The following is a 19,930-nucleotide window of genomic DNA, read 5'->3' as shown; positions in this document are numbered from 1 at the left end:
GGTCCTGAGTTCAACCTCCCAGTACCCAAAAGAATAAAAACACTACTGAGAAAGCATAAAAAAAAAAAAAAGAGGCTTCTCCTGGATTCATTTCATTTCCCCAACTCTTACACTGTTAGGTCAAAGACAGACAGGTAGGGCCAGAGAGGACAGCAGCGAGGGTGAAAGCTTCCCAGTAAATTACGACCCTAGTTCTAACATAGAACACGTCTCCTCTCTCATCTCCTTTCTCATCTTCTCCCTCCTGTTCCAAGTACAGAGGACAGCTATTATGCAGAGTAGCCAGACGCAAAATGCTAGCATCTTTGGCTTTCAAATTGGGACGTGAACCCCAGCTTGGATAATTGATTTTCCAGTTTCCACTTGAAAATCTTATCCTATTAATGAATAAGTTTCCAAGATTCTAAAAGAAAAATAATGTGATTTTGCTTCTTCGTTTAGGGTCTGAATATGGCCAGTTTTTGTCCAACTTGAACTGATTATCTGTCAGTGATCTGCTACAGGAAATTGAAGTAGACGGAGACCAAATCTTAGGGGCAGAAGGCACAGAACACAATTTATTTTGAAAAATAGAAGACATATGAGGTCAAGATAAGGGCTCATATGTGGGGTGGGGTAGGAAAGTAAGGCACAGTGGGCAGCAGGAAGCCCTGAGAATTATAGAAAAGCTTCACTACTTCCTTTCCGGGTAGAAAGGCTTTTCTCTAAAGGAGGATGGTGCAAAGAATGATGAACAAAGGTGGAAGGACTCTGGAACACCTTCGTGCGGGCGGGCGTTCATGCTGCCCTTGAGCTATTGCTGGACTGATGTGAGCGGTGCGGTGCGGGGCTCCTTATCTGTAGCTGTCATGAATGGGAGCAGAGGAAGGAGCCCCGGTGGTGGTGCACATCGGTGGTGGTGCACATCGGAGGAGACTACGGGTATGAAGGAAGGAAGGAAGTAGCTCAACAGGGCTAACACTTGTTAAAGTTGCAGTCCTGCTGCCCGAGCCCTCTGTAGCTGCAGCCAGCTTCATGCATAAGCTATGAACTGATTTGTGTGAAGTACATTCTTCCTGGTCTCTTGCTATTTTAAGACCTGCCTGCAACAACAATAACAACAACAACAACACTCCAGTCCCCCAGGAAACATTCCATTCTTTGATTGAATAAACATTCACTGAGAAGCAAGGGTGGGGCAGACCCGGCTCAGGGTGCAGCCCAGCACCAGGGCTCCGGTGCTAGCAGAGGCAGACAGCAAGCACACAGCACACAGCACAGAACATACGCCGTGGAGCTGCGGGGGCCACCCAGCAAGCACCTGCTTCGCCTCCCCCCCAGCACTGCAAAACAAACATACATGTAAGAGGTGACACTACATGTGGCAAGAAAACAGATGCATCTGAGGCTTTAGAAGTGGGCGAGGTGGATTGCTGCACTAAACTGGAGTCATCTCATGGGGCAGACGTGGGAAAGGCCTAGAGGAGCTGAGAGCTGAGGGCACTGAGGAGACATTCAGGAAGAGGAGATAGCTGGAGCCAAGGCTGGAAGGCAGAGCGTGGGGACCAGTAAGGCAGGGTCACAGGGAACAGGAACTACAGAGGGGCTGGGGAGGAGGGGAAAGGCGATCCCGAGGTGTCTGGTGGACCCTTGCAACAACCTTGCTGTTTTATTTCTTTACTTTTTAGTTTTTGAGGTGCTGGGGATTGAACCCAGGATGCTTGCCCTCAGCTACATCCCCAGTCCTTTTCAAAATTTTTAATTTTCAGATAGCACCTTGCTAAATTGTCTGGGCTGGGCTCAAGCTTGCAGTCCTCCTGCCTCAGCCTCCTAGTGTGCTGGATTAGGGTGTGCCTTGTCACAGCTGACTCTTTGGCTTCTCAGAGGCAATTGGGAGTCCCTTTGGGCCTGGGCGTGGTATAGTTGGTGGTATGAAGGTTCTTTTTTTTTTTTTTTATAATTGTATTGAGAAACAAATAACAATGAGACAGTTTCAAAACTGATTAGTAGGACAGTTTCAATACTTAATACATTGCATATTGTTGTCTTAGTGGTTATTCATTGTACAAGATGCAGACATGATATCCTGTCCACAAACACTATTAGAACAAATCCTTCTATTCATTGAATTAAGAGAAAGTAGCTGTATATCTATCCTAACCATTTTGAATATACAGATATAAGATGGTTGTTCATTTGTATTGTGAAGGGGTGTCTCTTGGGGCTGTTTTGCAGCCAGGGAGGAGATACAATGGTAAAAGCAGGGAGGTTGACAGCAGGCCTGTTCGGTACTGCTGTGTAACATGTTGTCCCAGCACTTGGCAGCTGGATAAGAAGCATTTTCTAACACTGAGAAGTATGAAATTCAGTGATCTACGAGCCATCTGGGGGCAACTTATCTGAGCGCTTCTGGCTCTAGGTCTCCCATAAGGCTGTCTCCCAGGGCTGACTTTCACGTGACCTTTGTGTCTGGCCAGAGCACTTTGACGTTTATGTCCATGGGCGTCGGCTGCCCTCTGTTTCTCACTGGCGTTGGTCAAGGCTTCTGTTCCTCTAGAAGTAACCTGTGTCCACTTCGGCCACGTCCCGTTGACCATGGGTCAGTCCCAGTGCAACGTAGGAATGGACTCCAGGGGTGTAGGTTCTGGGGGGCCGCGGGGGTTGCCGGCTGCGGAGGAGAAGATGCGATAATCCAAAAACAAGGTGGAGGGGCTTGGACAGGAGCGCTAGCAGTTGAGGTGCTGGGGGGGGGGGCTCTCAAGCTGTAGTGCAGGGAGAGCTCGTGTGACTTTCTGAGGAAGCGCAAGAAAGTGAAGAACCACGGTGAGCCCAAACGTGGACCCGCAGGGCTGAGGGCTGCCTGGAAGTGAGGTGGGCGTGGGAGCAGCCCTGGGTGACGAGGAGGTGACCGGCTTCTGCGTCGTCTTGTTCTTCTCCTCGGGGCCCAGGTAGCGGGCACGCGTCTGCCTAGCTCTCTGCTGGTTGTGTGCGTTTCTCCTAACTCGTGCAGCAATGGGCCACACAGGAAGAAGCGGACGTTCACGCACAGGGCTAGGAAGTGCCGAGGTTTGGAACGCGGTCCCGGACCACGCCCTGTGGGCCATTTTCTGCAAACGGTCTGGTGCCTTTGTCAGGGCCTACAGGTGTTCGTAAGACATAACTGCCAGTGGAGGTGTTTGGGTGTGTGCGGTGCGGGGACGCATCCTGTGTGTGTCTGGGGTGTGTGCGTGTGAGACTGCACCTGGGAATGGGGTGGATGTGGGTATTTCTGGAAGGAAGCCAAAGGCAAAGAGAGGGAAGAGGAGTCTGCGGGCCTCAGAGTGAAGCCAGTCAGGGTGGGAATCCAAAGCAGGGCAAAGGCTGCGGACCTCAAGGGAGCAGCTAGCGTTGGACTCAGTGGAATGCCACTGTCTTGGAGTCCTGGGTGCTCTAACAGCCGCCGGACAGTCTTGTGTGCAGTTAGTAGCCTTTGCATGGTGAAAATTCAGTTCGAAATCATGAAATCACGGATGCACGTGCTGGAGGAGCTCTTGGCAACGGAATATCTGAGTGTAGGGAAAATTCTGGACCATCTTCTGGAAGGTGGGACTTGGCATCTGGGTTTAGAGAAGAGTAATGGTGTCAGAAAGATTTTTGGGAGGGGAGCAGTTAGCAAAGCTCGGGGAGGTGAGAATAGGGATTTCAGAAAAATGCAGAAAACAGCCCAAGTCTTTATATTAGCAAGTACAGGAAAATAAATTTTGAGAAGTAAATCAGAGGGAGATAACAGGGCCTTCCATGTCAGGTGGCAGAAGGAGTTTGGATTTAGTTATAGGTAGCTTCAAGTCATAAGGCAGCTTTAGAAACTTATGTGCTACAATATTTATTCCATGGGATTTCCATATGGATTAAGGAGGGGAAGAGAAGGACAGGGACTAGTTAAACAGGAAGAGCTAAGGCAAGAGTGAGCTAGGTAGGGTGACTGACTGCGTAGAAGTGACAAGTATGTTGTTTAGAGGGTGAGGGTGCTGCGTGCTAAGTTTCCCGAGCTTCCTCCCAGCAAGGCGCTGCACATGTGTGAGTCAGCGCTCAGGGCACAGGAGGGCTGTCGCCAGCAGAGGGTTCTGACGCCTCTGTCGACTGATCGGTTGGCGTCTTAGTCCTGTGGGTGCTCCAGCTCTTTCACTGTTTTAACTTATAACTCGTCTCCCAACCTTGCACCCCACAGCCACAAAAAAAAAGTTGCTAGGTCAAAGAAAACAAATGATTTTGAGAAAATGAAGAGATGTGTGCCCTAACATAGCCTCAGCCTTGCTGTGACATATGCAGCATTTATCCACATTCTTCTCCAAAGAAGGAACTGGGGATCAAGTTTGCAGTTGTCTGCAGCCCCATGTCCAGGGCTACGCAGGATGCAGCACTCCAGAAGCTGAGGCCAAGCAGAAGTAGAGCCATCTTTCCCAAGGAGCAGTGACGAAACAGCTTCACAGTGTTCCTAACTTAGGCAAAAGCTGCTCTAGGAAACTTTCCTTTCTTTTCAAGACTACATTTTTGCTCAGTGTACCAGAGAGATTATTTTGTTTTTATTAAACTGAACTTCACTCAATAGTGCTCAGCACCACAGGGATTATGATCTGTGCAGAAAATATCTAAAAACCATTGCATCATCAAAGGGGAGGGCACCAAGAAATGGTTTATGGTTTCCCAGAACCTTTTCTTCTGTGTATTATATGACGATTCATCCATAGCTGTATCTTTGAGGAAAGGCTGGTAGATGTCCTAGATCGTGGGTGGACACCTGTACCTGGAGAGAGGAAGTCAGGAGTCCAGGAGACCCAGCAGGAGGGAGTCGATTCGGAGGAGGACTCGAGAACACTCCGCTGAAGTAGGCCAGCAAGTCTTGGAAATCAAGACTTGGCTCTGGTCCCTCAGCATGGGCTTCCTGCTAAACTCCTGGGAGTTTGCCAGTGTGTCATGAACACGCCTCTCTGCTAGCCATGTGTACCTCCCTCGGACATGGGAGAGAGCAAAATCCTCGTCTGTAGGTTCTTGAGTTACTAGAAGTCAGACATCCGAGCTTTTGTCTTTACGATGGTGCAGAAGCCGTGCTTTGCGGTTTGAATCTGGGCCTTTCCCTGAGCCCCAGGTCCTCTGTAACTGGAAGTTTTAAGAAGTACATGGGCCTGTGGGCAACCGTTTCCAGTTCCGAGCACCATTTCTCTCTCTCAATGCAGGGTGTGGGCCAGTATCAAGGTGACCCCAACTAAACAACTATTGAGCGGCAAGGGTGGCATCATCAGAATCTGCGCCCTCCCCCCTCCCCCCCCCTCCCGGAGCCCTCCTTTCTTCTGCCTGGGGAGGCTTATGAGCCCACCCACACTTCCTCTTTGCACATCCAACCCCTGGGGTTAGCAACTGCATACAGTGTGGAAGTGCTGTTTCACCTTTAGATTACAATATGTAAATCTTTTCAGCAGGCTTTTCGAAATAAATAAAAATCTACTTCTTTGTAAGAAATCTTTGGTACTCTGTACCACCACACTTACTCTTCACTTGAAGAAATGTTCTGAGCCCCCCTGTGCACCCCCCACAGATCTGCGTAGAAACCCTGTGCCCTCTGTGTGCCTTCCCTGCACTGCCTTGGGGGGCGGCTCTGTGTCCGGCCATCTGGGGTCACAGACACTGTCTGTCTCCTGCAGCTTCCCACATTCACCGTCAGCCACCTGTTGGGCTCTCTGTAAACACTTACGGATACCTGCTAAATGAATGACTCTGGTTTCCCTTTAGTTAATGATTATCTTCAGCACTTTTCAATGAAAGCCAACTTTGCCAAAAATTGATATGCCCACAAACTTTGCCAGAACACAGAACTGCAGTGGTAGGGATGCCTCTTATTTGCATAGTGCTGTGCAGTTCATGGGGCCCTATTTTAGCCACTATTTTATTTGATCTCATGGGGAGGAAAGTACGGTGGGCAGTGCTATCTCCGTCTAAGGTGGGTAAAACGGAAGCAGCTCCCTGCACTGTGCGAGACAGAGCAGGACTCACTTCCACAGCCCGGGCCCCCCCGTGGCACCATGCTGCCAGTGGTCAGTGAGCCCTTTGATTTCGGCTTTTCTCATTTATTCCAAGAAACCTGATTATACGCTTTTAATCCAGTTCATTTGCAATTGGGTCAGTGTTCTCTCTTTCTTCCTCACTGGTTCCACCACACAACTGGCACAAAGAGCTCAAGCCAGAGGCCTAAAGACCATCTAGCCTAGAATTCCACTTGGCGAGGTGTGTATTTCTCACCGCAAATAGCTCTTGCCAGCACCAGTGTTGTTATCTGCCCTGACAACCTGCATGCCCCCCCCCGCCGCCCGCCCACCACACATGGGGCCTTCAGCTCTTCCTTGAAGGTTCACGCCAATTCACAGCCACATGCAGGCTCCGAAGGAGCATCAGCCAAGGGCCCTCAGCAGGGTTGGTGGCTGAGCTCCCTCAGGCCACTGCTGCTGTTGTCTGCACGGGCCTGTAGCTTGTCCATGCTAGGCTTCTGTGTGCCAGAGTACGTGTTCCTGGACAACATCTCATTGTTCCATTTTGGTTCCACTTCAGTGAATAAACAAAAGGGTCAGGAAATGAGTGGCAAAGCTTCTCCTGGTTCTTTTCCTTGACCTCTTGGTGACTGTCATGGTCTCTGGTATTTAAATCATTACCGTGCCCACGTGACAGCACAGCCCTCCTTGTCGTGTGCTGCTTTTCCCAGCCCCTTTCTGTCCCTATTGGAAGTTGTCCAAATGTGCGCTGCTTTCTCCAGATGGAGTTTGGTACCTAGTGTTTGTCTGTGGACAAGACAGAGGCTGAACCCTACTCATACAGAGAGGATTCTGAGCCTGTGTCACACCCTGGCCCGCAGCCTCACAGGGGAGTATAAACTGCACGCGAGGGGCCGTGTTTGCCATGCAGCTTATGTTGCTTTTTAATTAAGACACACAGGTTGGTCTCTAATTTGCTACACTTTCATGCATATGCTAGATAAGTACAATTTTGATAATTAACGTATTGATTTCATTTCATGTGGTGTCTTTACTTATAGAGTTCAGTTATATAAAACCTCTTTCAGTTTCTGTTCTAGTACTTACCAATGAAGAGTAATGAAATAAAGTTATTTGGAATGACTAGAAAACCAAGTTGGAAGAGGACCAATGCATGCTGCTTATACTACTTTTAGAATACTACTTAATGTCTTAGTGGCTAAATAAATCAGTGGCTGCCTAAATGCAGCATGACAGTTGCGTTAGTTTTGATGTCTCCCTCCTCTTCCCCCATTTGGGAACTACAAATCAATGTTTGGATCCAGGGAAAGTGTGGGTTTTGTGTTTGCTTTGAGCCAGGGTCTCACTGTGTAGTTCTGACTGGCCTAACCAACTGTGTGTTCAAGGCTGGGCTCCAACTCACACCCACCCTCGTGCCTCAGCCTCTGAGGTGCTGGGATGACACATATGTTACTTCTCCCAGCCTCATACAGTGCAGATTTGTGGGGGGAAACGTTCCCTGAAAATAAACCTCCCCTTCCTCTCATTTCACAGCAATAAAAGGCTTGTGGCCTTAGTGCCAATGCCCAGTGACCCTCCATTCAACACCCGAAGGGCTTACACCAGTGAGGATGAGGCCTGGAAGTCCTACCTGGAGAACCCTCTGACAGCGGCCACCAAGGCCATGATGAGCATCAACGGTGACGAGGACAGTGCTGCTGCCCTCGGCCTGCTCTATGACTACTACAAGGTGGGTCCCGCCTGTCTCCCCATCTCTCTGGCTCTCTGAAGCTCAACTTCGCAGTCTGCTAAAGGAAGTTCTGGTTGTGTCCTTCACTCCCGTGCACAAACACAATTCACCTATAAATCTTATTAACACCCTAATGCCAATGTTTCCTTGATGTCACTCCTCACTTTATAGTTTATTTTAGGCCTGGCTGTGCTGAGCTATTGCTTATCTCCTAGGTTTTTAGGTTGCCCCTGGAGTTTTCAGTGTTATAAGGAGCATTTAGGTACTCTAGATTTCTTAGTTTCATAAGGACTATTTCATGACTGCTTATGTGGAAGATTTGCCACAGTTCCAACCTGCACGGTCTCCATTGTTTCTTTTCTTTTTTTTTTTTTTTGTGGTAATGGGGATTGAACTCAGGCCCTTGGACTTGCCAAGGAAGCGCTTATTCTACTGAGCCATCTCCCCGGCCCTTCATTGTTTCAAAGGGGACTAAATTTTAATTTTGAAAAGCCCTAAAGTAAGATGAATGTAACAGTAGAAAAAGCACCTGTCACACAGTACTTACAAAATGAGAGTATTGCAGAACATCAAACAAGAAATAGTTGATCTCAAGGACAAAAGACTATGCTTGGTGTGACCTGCTCTCTTAGAGGTGTTGAAGTGTAAAAAAATCGACATGTATTTATGGAATGAGGAGATGATTCTTTGCTTTGGCTGTGAATGCCTTTGACTTGTGCTAAGACATGGCATGAAGGCGAGGGTGCCTGTGTTGCCAGGTGGGCCCCTGGTGCTCTTATTCTGGTATCAGTAAGAACTGAGTCTCACCTCCCCTCTCTATCATGGAATAATCAGCATTGGGCAAAACCACCAAGAAAGAACAGTTTCCCCTTTAGTGACTGCAGCTTTTACTTCCTATTGCCTTACCTAAGATGAGGAACAAGATGTGATTGACAGGTGTGAGAGGCACTAGGGAGCCCTTCCAGAATGCTTTAAGTGAGGATGCTATGAACTTGGATAAATACGTCATTTATTGTCAGGAAGTATTGGTGAACTCCAAGAAGGGTGTTTTATGGCCTCTTGCTGGGAAGGCTGATTTCCTCCTACATCTAGGGTCAGAATTGGCAAAGAGGGGCCAGGGAGATAGCTCAATAGAATAAGCACTTGTCAGGCGAGCGCAAGGTCCTGAATTCAATCCCCATTACCACAAAAAAAAAAAAAAAAAAAAAAAAAATTGGCAAAGGGACTCTAATTTCAGGAGTGAAAGTTCTAGATGAAAGGATGCTTAAGGGCTTCACTGCAGTGAAGGAGTAACTTATACCTGAGAAAATAAGCATGAAAACTCTGAGTTCCATGTAGGCCCTTTTTCTTCTTTTCTGGTGGTGGGTGTTTTACATTGTAAATCCTTTCCAGCTGAGGATCTCATTTGGAAAATAAGAAAAGTCCTAAGTGACGTGAATGTTTTCAAAATTACTGAGGATGGCACAGAGCAGGCTTCATCAGACTGGCCTGCCTGGTGTCTTGGACCATTTCTCCAGGCTTAGCTCTTTATGGTCTTATCCTAAGAAGGAGATTCAGAAGTCAGTTTCCTTGATGAGATAAAAATAATCAAAAGCTGTCAGTGTTATCAATTTTAAAGTCCATTAGCATACCATGAAGTCACCCTGATTTAATCTCTACAACTTCTCCTCCTAACTTTTATGTTAAATTAACATGTAAGTTCATTTTATTTTTTAAAAATAATTTTATTGAGTAGCAATGAGACAGTTTCAAAACCAATTACTAGCACAGTTTCAATAATTAATACATCGCATATTGTTGTCTTAGTGGTTACTCACTGTACAAGATGCAGACATGATATCCTGTCCACGGACACTATTAGAATAAATCTCTCTATTCATTGAATTAAGAGAATGCTCTAAGTTCATTTCAATTAGGCTTTACAGAAATGTATGGATATATTTAGAAGGAACATATTCATCATATTCTTTAAAAATAGATGTTATTGTCATTGTAAAATGAACATATTTTCAGATACCTAGAAATGATGGCATTGTCTTGATTGGTTAAAAAAAATCTGAAAGAAAATTAACTAGTTTTCAATTTATGAAAGCAATGTATTTATCTCCCATAGTTTCAGAGGATAATTATCAGTAAGTAGAATAATTAAGTATTAAAAGATATAGTACCTAAATTGTGTCTCTTCTTGAACATTTGCTATCATGTCAAAGAAAGCTGAAATACTGCATTCTTTTCTTGAAATATTATGTTTTGTAAATATTTTGAGATGCAAGGCAGGGACTTCCCATAAAATCTGAAATGTGGCCAACTCAGTTTTCTGTGGAGTCCAGGCCAAGTCTAGCAGAGTCAAGTGGCTCCTTTTGTTTCACCAAAGAATTGGGGGGGGGGGGTTGGTGTGTTTGAAGCACTTTAGTATCTAAATGAAAAATAGGTCTTATTTCCACGAGGACTGTGATCAAATGGTCATTCTGAGGCCTCTGCACTTTTCTGGGTGCTCGCAGGCTATATGTGTGGGGTGTGGGGGAGTGGAAATGAAGTTAACTGTCCTGTGTAGACCAAGGGACACATGAATGAGAAAGAGTGATTTTTCCTTTTTCAATCTAAACTTTGGGAAGTTATCATTATAATTTAAATCTTACAGACTTGTCATGCCTCTTTGGAAGTGTGAATTGATTCTTTTTATCATAGACAGCATTTTTTCTCACTTTTGTGGTTGGTGTTTGTCAACTGTGGAGGGGTCTTAGGGTGCTGTGTCCCGGAGAGGAGCTTGAGTGCCATAGGGAGCAGTGGCCCTGTCCCTCCGAACCTACAAAGGAGCTTCATTTATGTTCTTTGTACAGATCTTTAGAAACTCGGTGTGGTTCTTTATAAACTTCAAAGTTTTTCACCTGCATTTTTAACTGTCACAAGATCATGAAACTCACGCCGTTTTATATTTTATAGTTCAGGCAACCAAATAGGATTTTATGGGACAATCCCATTTCTTAATATCCCTTTCATTAGAGTATCTACTATTTTGAAAAATACTCTTACCTGAACCTATTTAAAGAGGGTTAGGTTTTTAAATTGTACAGGTAAAGCTTAATATGCTGCTTGCTAATTAGATAATATTTATTTAAAAAGACACACTTGTAGATTGTCCCATAATTTGAGAGCTCAAAATTCTAGCACAATTCTCTATCTAGTTGAGGTTGCTTCCCAAGGGCAATTCCAAAGTGTGACCTTTTCCTGAATTCTGCGTGTGATAGAAAACATCCCAGATTTAGTTGGTTGCATATGTAAAAGTGGTCTGACTTATGTCTTAGTCTATTTCTGTCACTATAATTGGATAGCACAGTATGGTAATTTATAATGGATAGAGGTCCGTTTAGCTCATGATTCCACAAGCTGGGAGATCTAGTAGCATGGTACTGTACAGTGGTGCCTTGGTTCACAGATGCTTCTGTTCATGAACAATTTAGTTTGAAACAGAAGTGATCAGCAAAAGTTTGCTTCCGTTCACAAATTCCACATTGGGTGATGAACACAAATGCAGCCATCGGAAATGAATTAAGTGTGTGAACTGAGTTACCACCTTCTGGCCTCATCATGACGTGGTAAAGGACGTCACATAACGGGTGTTGGAGACTGGGACTCTCTTCCTTTTGTAGTTACCTGTTGTCAGTGGGGCCCATCCCCATGTACTAATCTAATTCTGACTAGTTCCCAAGCAGTCTACCGCTACACACCACTAACATGAATTTGGAGAGTAAGTTTCCAGCATACGAATTTTGGAGCGATATATTCACACCACAGCAGTTCTTATAATATTACTTGATTTATTTTTCCCACCAGAGAGCTTGTGGTTTGTAATCATCTGATTCCAGCCCTAAAGAAGTGTTTCAGTTGTCAGTTGGTTCCTATCTCTCCAACTGATTGAACTGATATTGTTGGAAAGCATTTTTTTGGGTTATCTGTCCATCCATCCATCCATCCATCCATCCATCCATCCATCCATCCATCCATCCGTCCATCCATCTACCCATCTGTCCGTCCATCCCACAAATATTCATTACTTAGCTACACTTTTCCAGCAATTGTGTTGGGCATTGTGGGGTGGGTTGAATACCCAAAGGCAGATTGTAACACTTCAGAAAAGTCACAGAGAGTCACAGTCCAGGACAAACAGGTCCTGTAACCTATAACCACAGGGCCTGGGAGGTAAGTGTTATTAAAGGGTGTGTTCTAGGAATAGTACATTGACTGGCAACTTCTGGAGAATCCATAATCTTTCTACAGGAAGGAATACCTTCTCTACCAGGGACAGGGAGGGTTTGTCAGGGGCAGACAACAAGAGAACACGTCGAGTAAAGGGAGGTGGAGAGGGGGATGCACAGAGTATGAAAGCTTGGGTTGTACTCAGTGAAATTCAAACCATCAGGACTGCTGGACCAGGGCTGGTGAGCGAGGGGTTGAAATTGGTCAGAAAGTGGCTCTGTCTTGGTATCTTGCCAGGCAGGTTGGAGTCTGGGCTTTATCTCCCAGAGCAGAGTTTGGTGGTGGTCTTTTTTTTTTATGGTACTGGGGATTGAACTCAGGACCCTGAGCTTGCCAGGCAAGCGCTTATTCTACTGAGTTATCTCCCCGGCCCCTTGGTGGTTGTCTTTATGTAAGATGGGTGAATGAATGAGCGGACAAATGAATAAGTGACTTGATAAGTATCTATAGGCTTTGAAAAAGATATTTTTAAAATCAGCTTTTCCATTTTTTCCAGCTTTGTTGACAAGTAGTAGATACTGTATATATTCATAAAGTATACAAAGTGGTGTTTTGATCTATCATGTTTTCATCTTTTATGTTTGTGTAAGTCTATTAACAAAGGTGCAAGAAAGAAGAAAATAAAACATTTACAATCCCCTTAACATTATTATGATCTTTTAAAAAATTTTCTCTACTGAAGGATTGGGTCTTAGGCCTCTTAGGTGGGAGAAATTGTCCACACAGAGGACAGTAGCAGCAGAAGAGAGGTAGGCTGGGGACCAGTGGTCTATTTAGTGAGCAGCCCATTGCAATAGTCCAGGTAAAATATGAGGATGAACTAGAGGAAAGGTGGGAGAGGAGCTTCCTTGGGTCAGCATTCATGAAACTGCCCCCTAAATCAGCCATCAAAACAGGCACCACATAGAGACAAAGAAATAAATTTGAGAAATGAGTGTTTGAATGAAAACTGGTCGTGTGTTTGTGCTTGTTTGTATAACTGAGAGCCAGGTGTCTCAGCTCTTCTCAGCTGATCCGAATGGGGACAAGAAAGAAAGGCATTGGGGGAGGAAGATAATGCTAGGATTGATGCTCTGCAGGATGTCCAGGTAGAGCTGTCAGACCACAGTGATGTGGGTCTAGCACGTAAGAGAAGACATTGAGCTCGGAAGTCTCCATTTCTCTGAACACAGTCTGCAAAGCCAAAGGTGAGGCTGGCTCAGAGGCCTGGTTGAAGCAAACCCAAAGGTTAGGAAGTGCTTTACAGCACTTGGGGTTCACATCAGTGACTTGGCAGCAGTAACTCTGCTTCTGGGAATCTTTGGGAACTGTCCTAAGGTTCTAGGGCTTAGAATTGGTTTCTTGTACTTCTTTAGTTCTGCCTTTTGCAGGCCATTTTGATGGGTGGATTCATTCTTTCAGAACTCAGTGAGGCCCCTAATACATTAGGTGCTGGGGGCCTAACTGTGCTCAGGGTCGACATGTGGAGACTGCAAGGTTCTCACGGACACAGCAATTTAAATGGGTCTTGAGGATTGCCCTGGATAAAGTGCAGATAAAGGGCATGGGAGGGGAGCTGGGTTCCCAACACAGAGATGTTAGGGGAGGGCTCCACTGTTAATAGGAGCATTGCTTGGCTGCAGAAAATGTGTTTCCTAGGTGCACGGTGGAGTTCTAAGCAGCAGCATGAGATCAGAGTTGCAGTTTTAAGATAACTTGGGCATCCAAAGTTGGACTGCCATGAAGGAAATGGGAAACCACTCAGGTGACTCCCAGCAGCAAGAGGTGCTGGAGGTCAAGCCTGCAGGATGCCTTTGAGGGACACAGGACCTGGTTGGCACCCTGGTGGCAAGGGAGAGGGCGAGGATGCTGAACAATGAAGGGCCAGGTGGCAGTGCCATCACAGGGACACAGAAAGAAACAGAGAGGCTAAATAGCACCTCTGAGGCCATACCTGCTTCCCAGCAATTTCCTTATTCTGTCATGTCATTTTTTAATAAGTAGTTCCTATGGCTAGAAAGCCTTCCTCATCCAGCTGACAAATTCCATCCGAAGCTCAGCGCCTCTGGAGCACTCTCCTCTAGAATACCTGAGTGCCTGATCTCCTATCATTCACAGCTGAGTTTTTGTAACACCATTAGGAGGATATGTGATTTAGGAGAAGAGGGCAGGCAGAGCAAGGTTGGTTAGAGGGTGGTCCAGGTGCAGGGCACAGAGGGCCAAGGCTGTGAACACAGGTTCTTGTCTGTAAATGCTACTTTCCCCTATTTTTTTAGAAAATGGTGATAAAATGCACATAATATAAATGTATCACTTCAGCTACTTTTAAGTGCACGGTGTAGAGGCACTCAGTACACATTCATTCGATCATGTTGCTATGCGACCCTCACTGCCAGTCTTCTCAGAACTTCCCAACACTCATGCCCCGTGTCTCTTATCCCTCTGTCACTTTGAATTTGACTTTCTGGGTACCTCATATATTTGTCCTTTGGAATCTGGCTTATCTTATCAGTGTTTGTCTTTGAGACTTATGTGTACTAAGGCACGTATCAAAATTTCATTCCTTTTTAAGGATAAGTAATATTCCCATGCATGGATATACAATTTGTTATTTATCCATTCATTGTTTGGTGGATGCCTCGGTTATTTCCTCCTTTGGGCTGGTATGAATGAGCTGGAGCAAACATTGATGTATGGGATATTGACATTTGTACTGGATAACATTAATGGTCATCCACAATACACACCAGGAATAGTGTTCCATTCATCTCATTTCTAACCAGTACTTAGCAATGCCTGGTACACTACAGACTCTCAAAGTCGACATATGACTGAAGGGCTTATAATTAATTAATTTAACACATTAAGTGCCAGATATTCTGTTTTAAAATTTAACTCATTCTACTAAAAACCTGTGTAATATAGAGTTATCCTTAAGCCTGGCTCATTCACAGCAGCCCAAAGGAGGAAATAACTCAGGGATCCAAGACAATAGCCAAGGAAAGTGGGACAGATATGGTTAGATCCATATTCAGACAAATGGAAACCAGACAGATTGCTCAGATCCAGTAGAGGCACCTTCTCATAAATGTGCTTTCATCTCAAAAGGATGATCCAGAGGTTTAGCAAAAAATTAAAGATAAAAAAGTTCAACCAAACCAACCAACCCAAACCTACCAACTGGTATACTTGGGAACTCTGCCCAGTAAGGGCCCATAACACAGTGGGGTGACTGGAAGATGGCCCACAGCCCAGCTCAGAGGTTCTTATCTCAGGCACATCTCTCGGTAAGTGCCAGGGATGATGAAGTTGATGGTGAAGATGGAGGCCAGAGTGCCTTAGGAAAACACCAAGGAGGCAAGCCCATGGGCTGTGAGGCGATGCTGGTTAAAGGTGGCCCAGGTTGGTTGGCTGTTTTGTTTCTCCATGGGCTGACAATGCTGCTCCCTGCCCAACTTCCTGACCCCCACCTGAAGTCATTAGAAGGAGCATCAGTCCCTGTCCCTTTAAAGAGCACTCGTCACTCCGTGGTGCTGTCCTTTGGCATCTGGTTTTGGCATCTGTCCTTTGGCTCAAAGGCACCCAAGTTCAAGTGTACTTCATGTCCACTCCCAAGGCGAGGACAGCATGGCAGCATTGTGGCCAGGGAGACTGGCTTCGGGCAGCTTGCTTACATTTCTTTGTGACCCCTTGTATGTCAGTCTCTGGCTGCTCTGTCATTGTTCCTCAGGGTACTCCTTTAACCATCTCCTGACACTCAACAAATTTGCCCCTTCTTCCTGGAGATCATTCCTTGTCACATCCTTGCTTATTTGGGATCCAGTTCTGCACATGCTCACTGCTCTGTGTCTAAGTCCGACTGATGACTGGTCTGTTTCCAGGTTCCTCGAGATAAGAGGCTGCTGTCTGTAAGCAAAGTTGGTGAGAGCCAAGAAGACCAGGATAAAAGGTGAGATGCGTGTAGAGGACCCTGCCTGGCTCCGAGGACAGTTCCCTTTCTTCTTGGGAGGAGATGAGGTCACACAGCTTCACCTCCTCTGCCTTTGGAGTCTCATCAATGACAGTAAATTTAAGTTTTGAGTTTTGCAGCAAGGGTTCTGGGCAGACTCTTCGATTGATGCCCGCCATGGGCTCCTAAAGTTCCAGGAATTCTAGGTGATGGCCTGGCAGGGAGCCCAGTGCTGGCAAAAACTTTTCTGATCAATTCCATGGCTCTGTCACTGCAATTGGGCTCCAGAGAAGTCAGGATGGCTCTTGATGGGGAAAAGGGGGCTGGGGGGCTGTTTCTCAGTGGAAGGAGATAGCAGGGGAGGGCCAAGAGCAGGGACAGTGAAGATGTACGACCCCCTTTTCCTGCCCTGCTGAATTAAGAACCTTGTAGATGACAAACAAGATACACATAAACTAAAAGGAAAAAAAAAAAAAAAGCTTTATTTAGAATGAAGCGAATTGGAGGTGACTTGGAATCTGCCACTGTTAGTCCCTGGATCCTGATTTAGGTAACCCCTGCCACCCAGCCCTGGGCAGGAGTCTAGGCCACTGGTGGTATGGCAAGGGTGCCTGGAAGACCCCTTTCCTGGGACCAGCAGGATCCAAACAAGACTAGAAAGTGCTGATCACCCTGCTCTGCTCCAGGCTCCAAGGGGATCCCTGGGATACATCCCTGCCTGTAGTGAGGTGAGAGAAACCGCAGGGGTTGTCTATTATAGATTCTTTCACATGCAAATATGAAGCCAAGAGAAGTAAACTCCCCTGCTAGCACACTCTTCCTGGCCTTGATGGCAACTATTTCTGCATTGTGATCTCCTGTGCCTAGGACCTGGGACATTCCCTCCCCACCCCTTTGCTGGTGCAGACTCTCATAGGCAGAGTCCAACAGACAATTACAGCTATCTGGCGCTTGCTCATCACTGTGCTAGGGATTTTCTGAAGCTCTGTGCTCTGAGGAACACTGGGCCCTCTCTGGCAGGAGCAAGGACTTGGAGTAGGGGCTGAAACTCTTCACGTCTCGTGAGGTTTCCTCCGTGCAGCCAACTGTATTGAACTAATGGCTTGCATGACTGCTAACCCTAGACCAGTAATCAAAGTGGAGTCTGGGTGAAATGAATCTAGGCTATATGCACTGTCTACAACAGAAATGTTCTTTGTTGTTGTTAAAGCATCTTTTAAAACAACATTACAGAGCAACAGCTGCTTGTTGTATTTTAATAGTTACTTTTGTAATTTCCAGGAAGCACATTTAAAAAAAACTGGCAATAAACCACCTTGTATAGACTAATTATGACTTAGTAGGTTTCTCACTGGATGTAATTTGGAAGGGTGTCATTTTGATCCCCACTGCATTCAGGAACTAGGGTGCTGTGTGCTAACAAGATATCATTACAACTGTTTGTAAACACTTGCTACTTGGGCAAAAATAACAGGCTCTCAATGCCATGATCCAAGTTTTTAAAAAATGTGTATTTAGTGCACCATTCTTTGTGTGGCAGTTTTTGGCAGAACCGGGGATTGAACTCAGGTCCTTGCGCTTGCCAGGCAAGTGCTTATTCCACTGAACTATCTCCCCAGCTCTGTGTGGCAGTTTTTAATACTTAGTTCAATTTTAAGTTCAAATGCAGGTAAGTCAGTACCTCCCAATAACTCTGACTTTGTTCTAGTTATTCACTTGGTGGACATCTTTCTGACAGTTTCTGCCATCAGCTTCTAAGGCCAATATGATTGCCCAAGCACAGTTACACAACATACCGTGTTGCCTGAATCTGCTATGCCCTGGAGATGTGGCTGACAGTCATGATTTAACTAGATTTAGATAACATTATAGTGTGCTTATTTGTTAATAAGAGCACCCAAGATATTTTGACTTTTGTTCTTTGTTTAAAATTCATGTGTTTTGTATGAATTAAAGAACTAAGAAATTTGGCTCCAAATGGACTATGGAGAAGTTCGAATGTTTTGGCAAAGCCAGTTACAGCTGTGTTTGGGCAAAATGCAGAGTAGAAAGCTTGCAACAACAGTTCTGGTAGCCAGGAAAGCTGAACCATTCACACCCAAGCTGCAGAACACTATCCACGCATCTTAGGGATTTTTACCTCCACAAAGGAGTGAAATGAGGGAAAATTCTAGGTTACAATTAAAGAGGTGAAGAAATGCATAGGGGTCACCCAGGGTGGTCTTGTTATGGCAATAAATATATTTTTTTTGTTCCTCTTTTAACACTGATTTTTATCATGGAATCCTTTTTTAAAGAACATCTATTAGCATTCCATGCAATGTTTTAAACAATGCGGTTTAAGAAATGCTGATGCAAATGGGTGGTCTGGGTTTTGGCATCATCCAGCTAACTGGATTCAGATAAAACACAATTTCTGAGGGCTCTACTGTGCTTTGTATATGATCTGCTTTACTGATTTGACCATGACAACAGGTTGTTGCTTAAACCCAAAATGTTCATAGACTTGTGATTTTAAGCCTTCGGAGATTATTTTCTAAAATTATATAGATAGATCTATGAGACTTGAAGGCATTTTGGTATTTTCCTGCTCATGTGGAGTCATTCTTTGCTCTGAAATTTTATCCAGACAATCAAAGCTAAAAAAAAGAAAAACAAAAATAAGTCTGGCGTGATTGGTAAGAGGTGTCGGCAAAGCCCAATGCTTGGAAGACCCAGTGTTATTCAAACATTTCTCTCAGTTGGTTTCAGAAAGTACAGTGGTTCCTCCCTTCTAGCTCATGAATTTAATTCTTTCCACTATTCCTGTTGCAAACTGAATTGGACAAGAACTGAATCAAATATTGGGTAGGTTCAATGTTGACTTTATGGGGAAAATTTGATTCTTGTTCAATTTGGTTTTCACCTAGAATGGTGGAAAATTGAGAAATCAAGACGCCACTACAAGCTAGATTAAGAAAATAAAGAACAAGAACAAAATTCCAAGTATCTAAGACAGAGTTCCAAAAAACCCATGAATTTGCTTTCCATATTACTCAGAATAATCCATAAACAAATGGTAAGTGTCCTCCCTTTACTGACCAGACTTTTCTAGTAAAATAATTTTTCTATCAACAGCAATCTTCTACTAACCTGCTTCTCCTTGTTTCTGCTTTTCTCTAAAAACTCTTTAGTATCCACTCTACTCTGCCAAGGAATAACTGTCTAACTCCCCTCCTTTCTTTTCCCACCAGGGACCAGTTCAGGGATCTTATAACACGTAGGCCTAGTGCCACTATTTCCTTCAGACCCCAAAGTAATTCAGAGCTAAGGAAATCTCTAAGCTCATGTTATCTCTCAATCTGGTGAAAATACTATTTTACAATAATTACTTTTTATTTTTTCCTTTAAAGAGCTTAGCCCACAGAATGGTTTAAAAAATATTCTACCACCCCTACAAATCCCATCTATCCCTTTCTTTTCTTTCTTTGTATTCTAAAACTTGAGTTTACAACCATATATGGAAGCAGGATGTGTAGTATATCGAATCCCCTGAACAACTCAGAGAAGTTTCTGTCCCACTTCCTTGATACCTACCATTTTCCTCATTCCCTCCTGTTTTAATCCTGCCTATCATTTTACTTCTAAGATCTTCTGATCTGTGCCTCTAAAACATAAGCATATTTTATTACATAAGTTCAAAGTCATCATCACGCACAACTCAATTAGCCACACCTTTTTCATACCACCTGATTCCCAGTCCATATTCAATTTCCTCAAAAATCCTTTCATCTAGGCCTCTTCAGTTTGCTCAGATCTGGGTCTAAACCAGATGCGCAATACTGCAGATTCTAAATTCCCTTTCACCTGTGAGAGTCCTCCCATCCTTCCTCTTCTCGTTAGACCTGACAGATGCAGGCAAGCTGTGCTATGTCCGGGTTTTCCTGCTTGCTCTTGATAGTCCATTCTCCAAGCTCCCATATCTGCAAGCTGGAAACTAGATCTGAAGGCATTAAGGGTACCATAAAGGTCAGAGCT

At 44.9% G+C, this 19,930-nt stretch overlaps 1 protein-coding gene across 5 annotated transcripts in view; it reads left to right on the top strand.

Moving 5' to 3' along the window:
* The window catches only part of Grhl2 (grainyhead like transcription factor 2), a 129,645-nt gene that overhangs the window by 32,896 nt on the left and 76,819 nt on the right, over nucleotides 1–19,930 (top strand). For all 5 annotated transcript variants that reach the window (XM_023702307.1, XM_004642263.3, XM_023702309.1 and 2 more), the window contains 2 exons: nucleotides 7,533–7,728; nucleotides 15,846–15,913. In XM_023702307.1, coding sequence (XP_023558075.1) covers nucleotides 7,533–7,728; nucleotides 15,846–15,913 — 264 coding nt within the window. The remainder of the gene's footprint in view (nucleotides 1–7,532; nucleotides 7,729–15,845; nucleotides 15,914–19,930) is intronic.

The sequence above is a fragment of the Octodon degus genome, unplaced genomic scaffold (assembly GCF_000260255.1).
Source record: "Octodon degus isolate 3935 unplaced genomic scaffold, OctDeg1.0 scaffold00148, whole genome shotgun sequence".
NCBI lineage: Eukaryota > Metazoa > Chordata > Mammalia > Rodentia > Octodontidae > Octodon > Octodon degus.
This window is presented reverse-complemented; position numbering and strand designations above follow the sequence as displayed.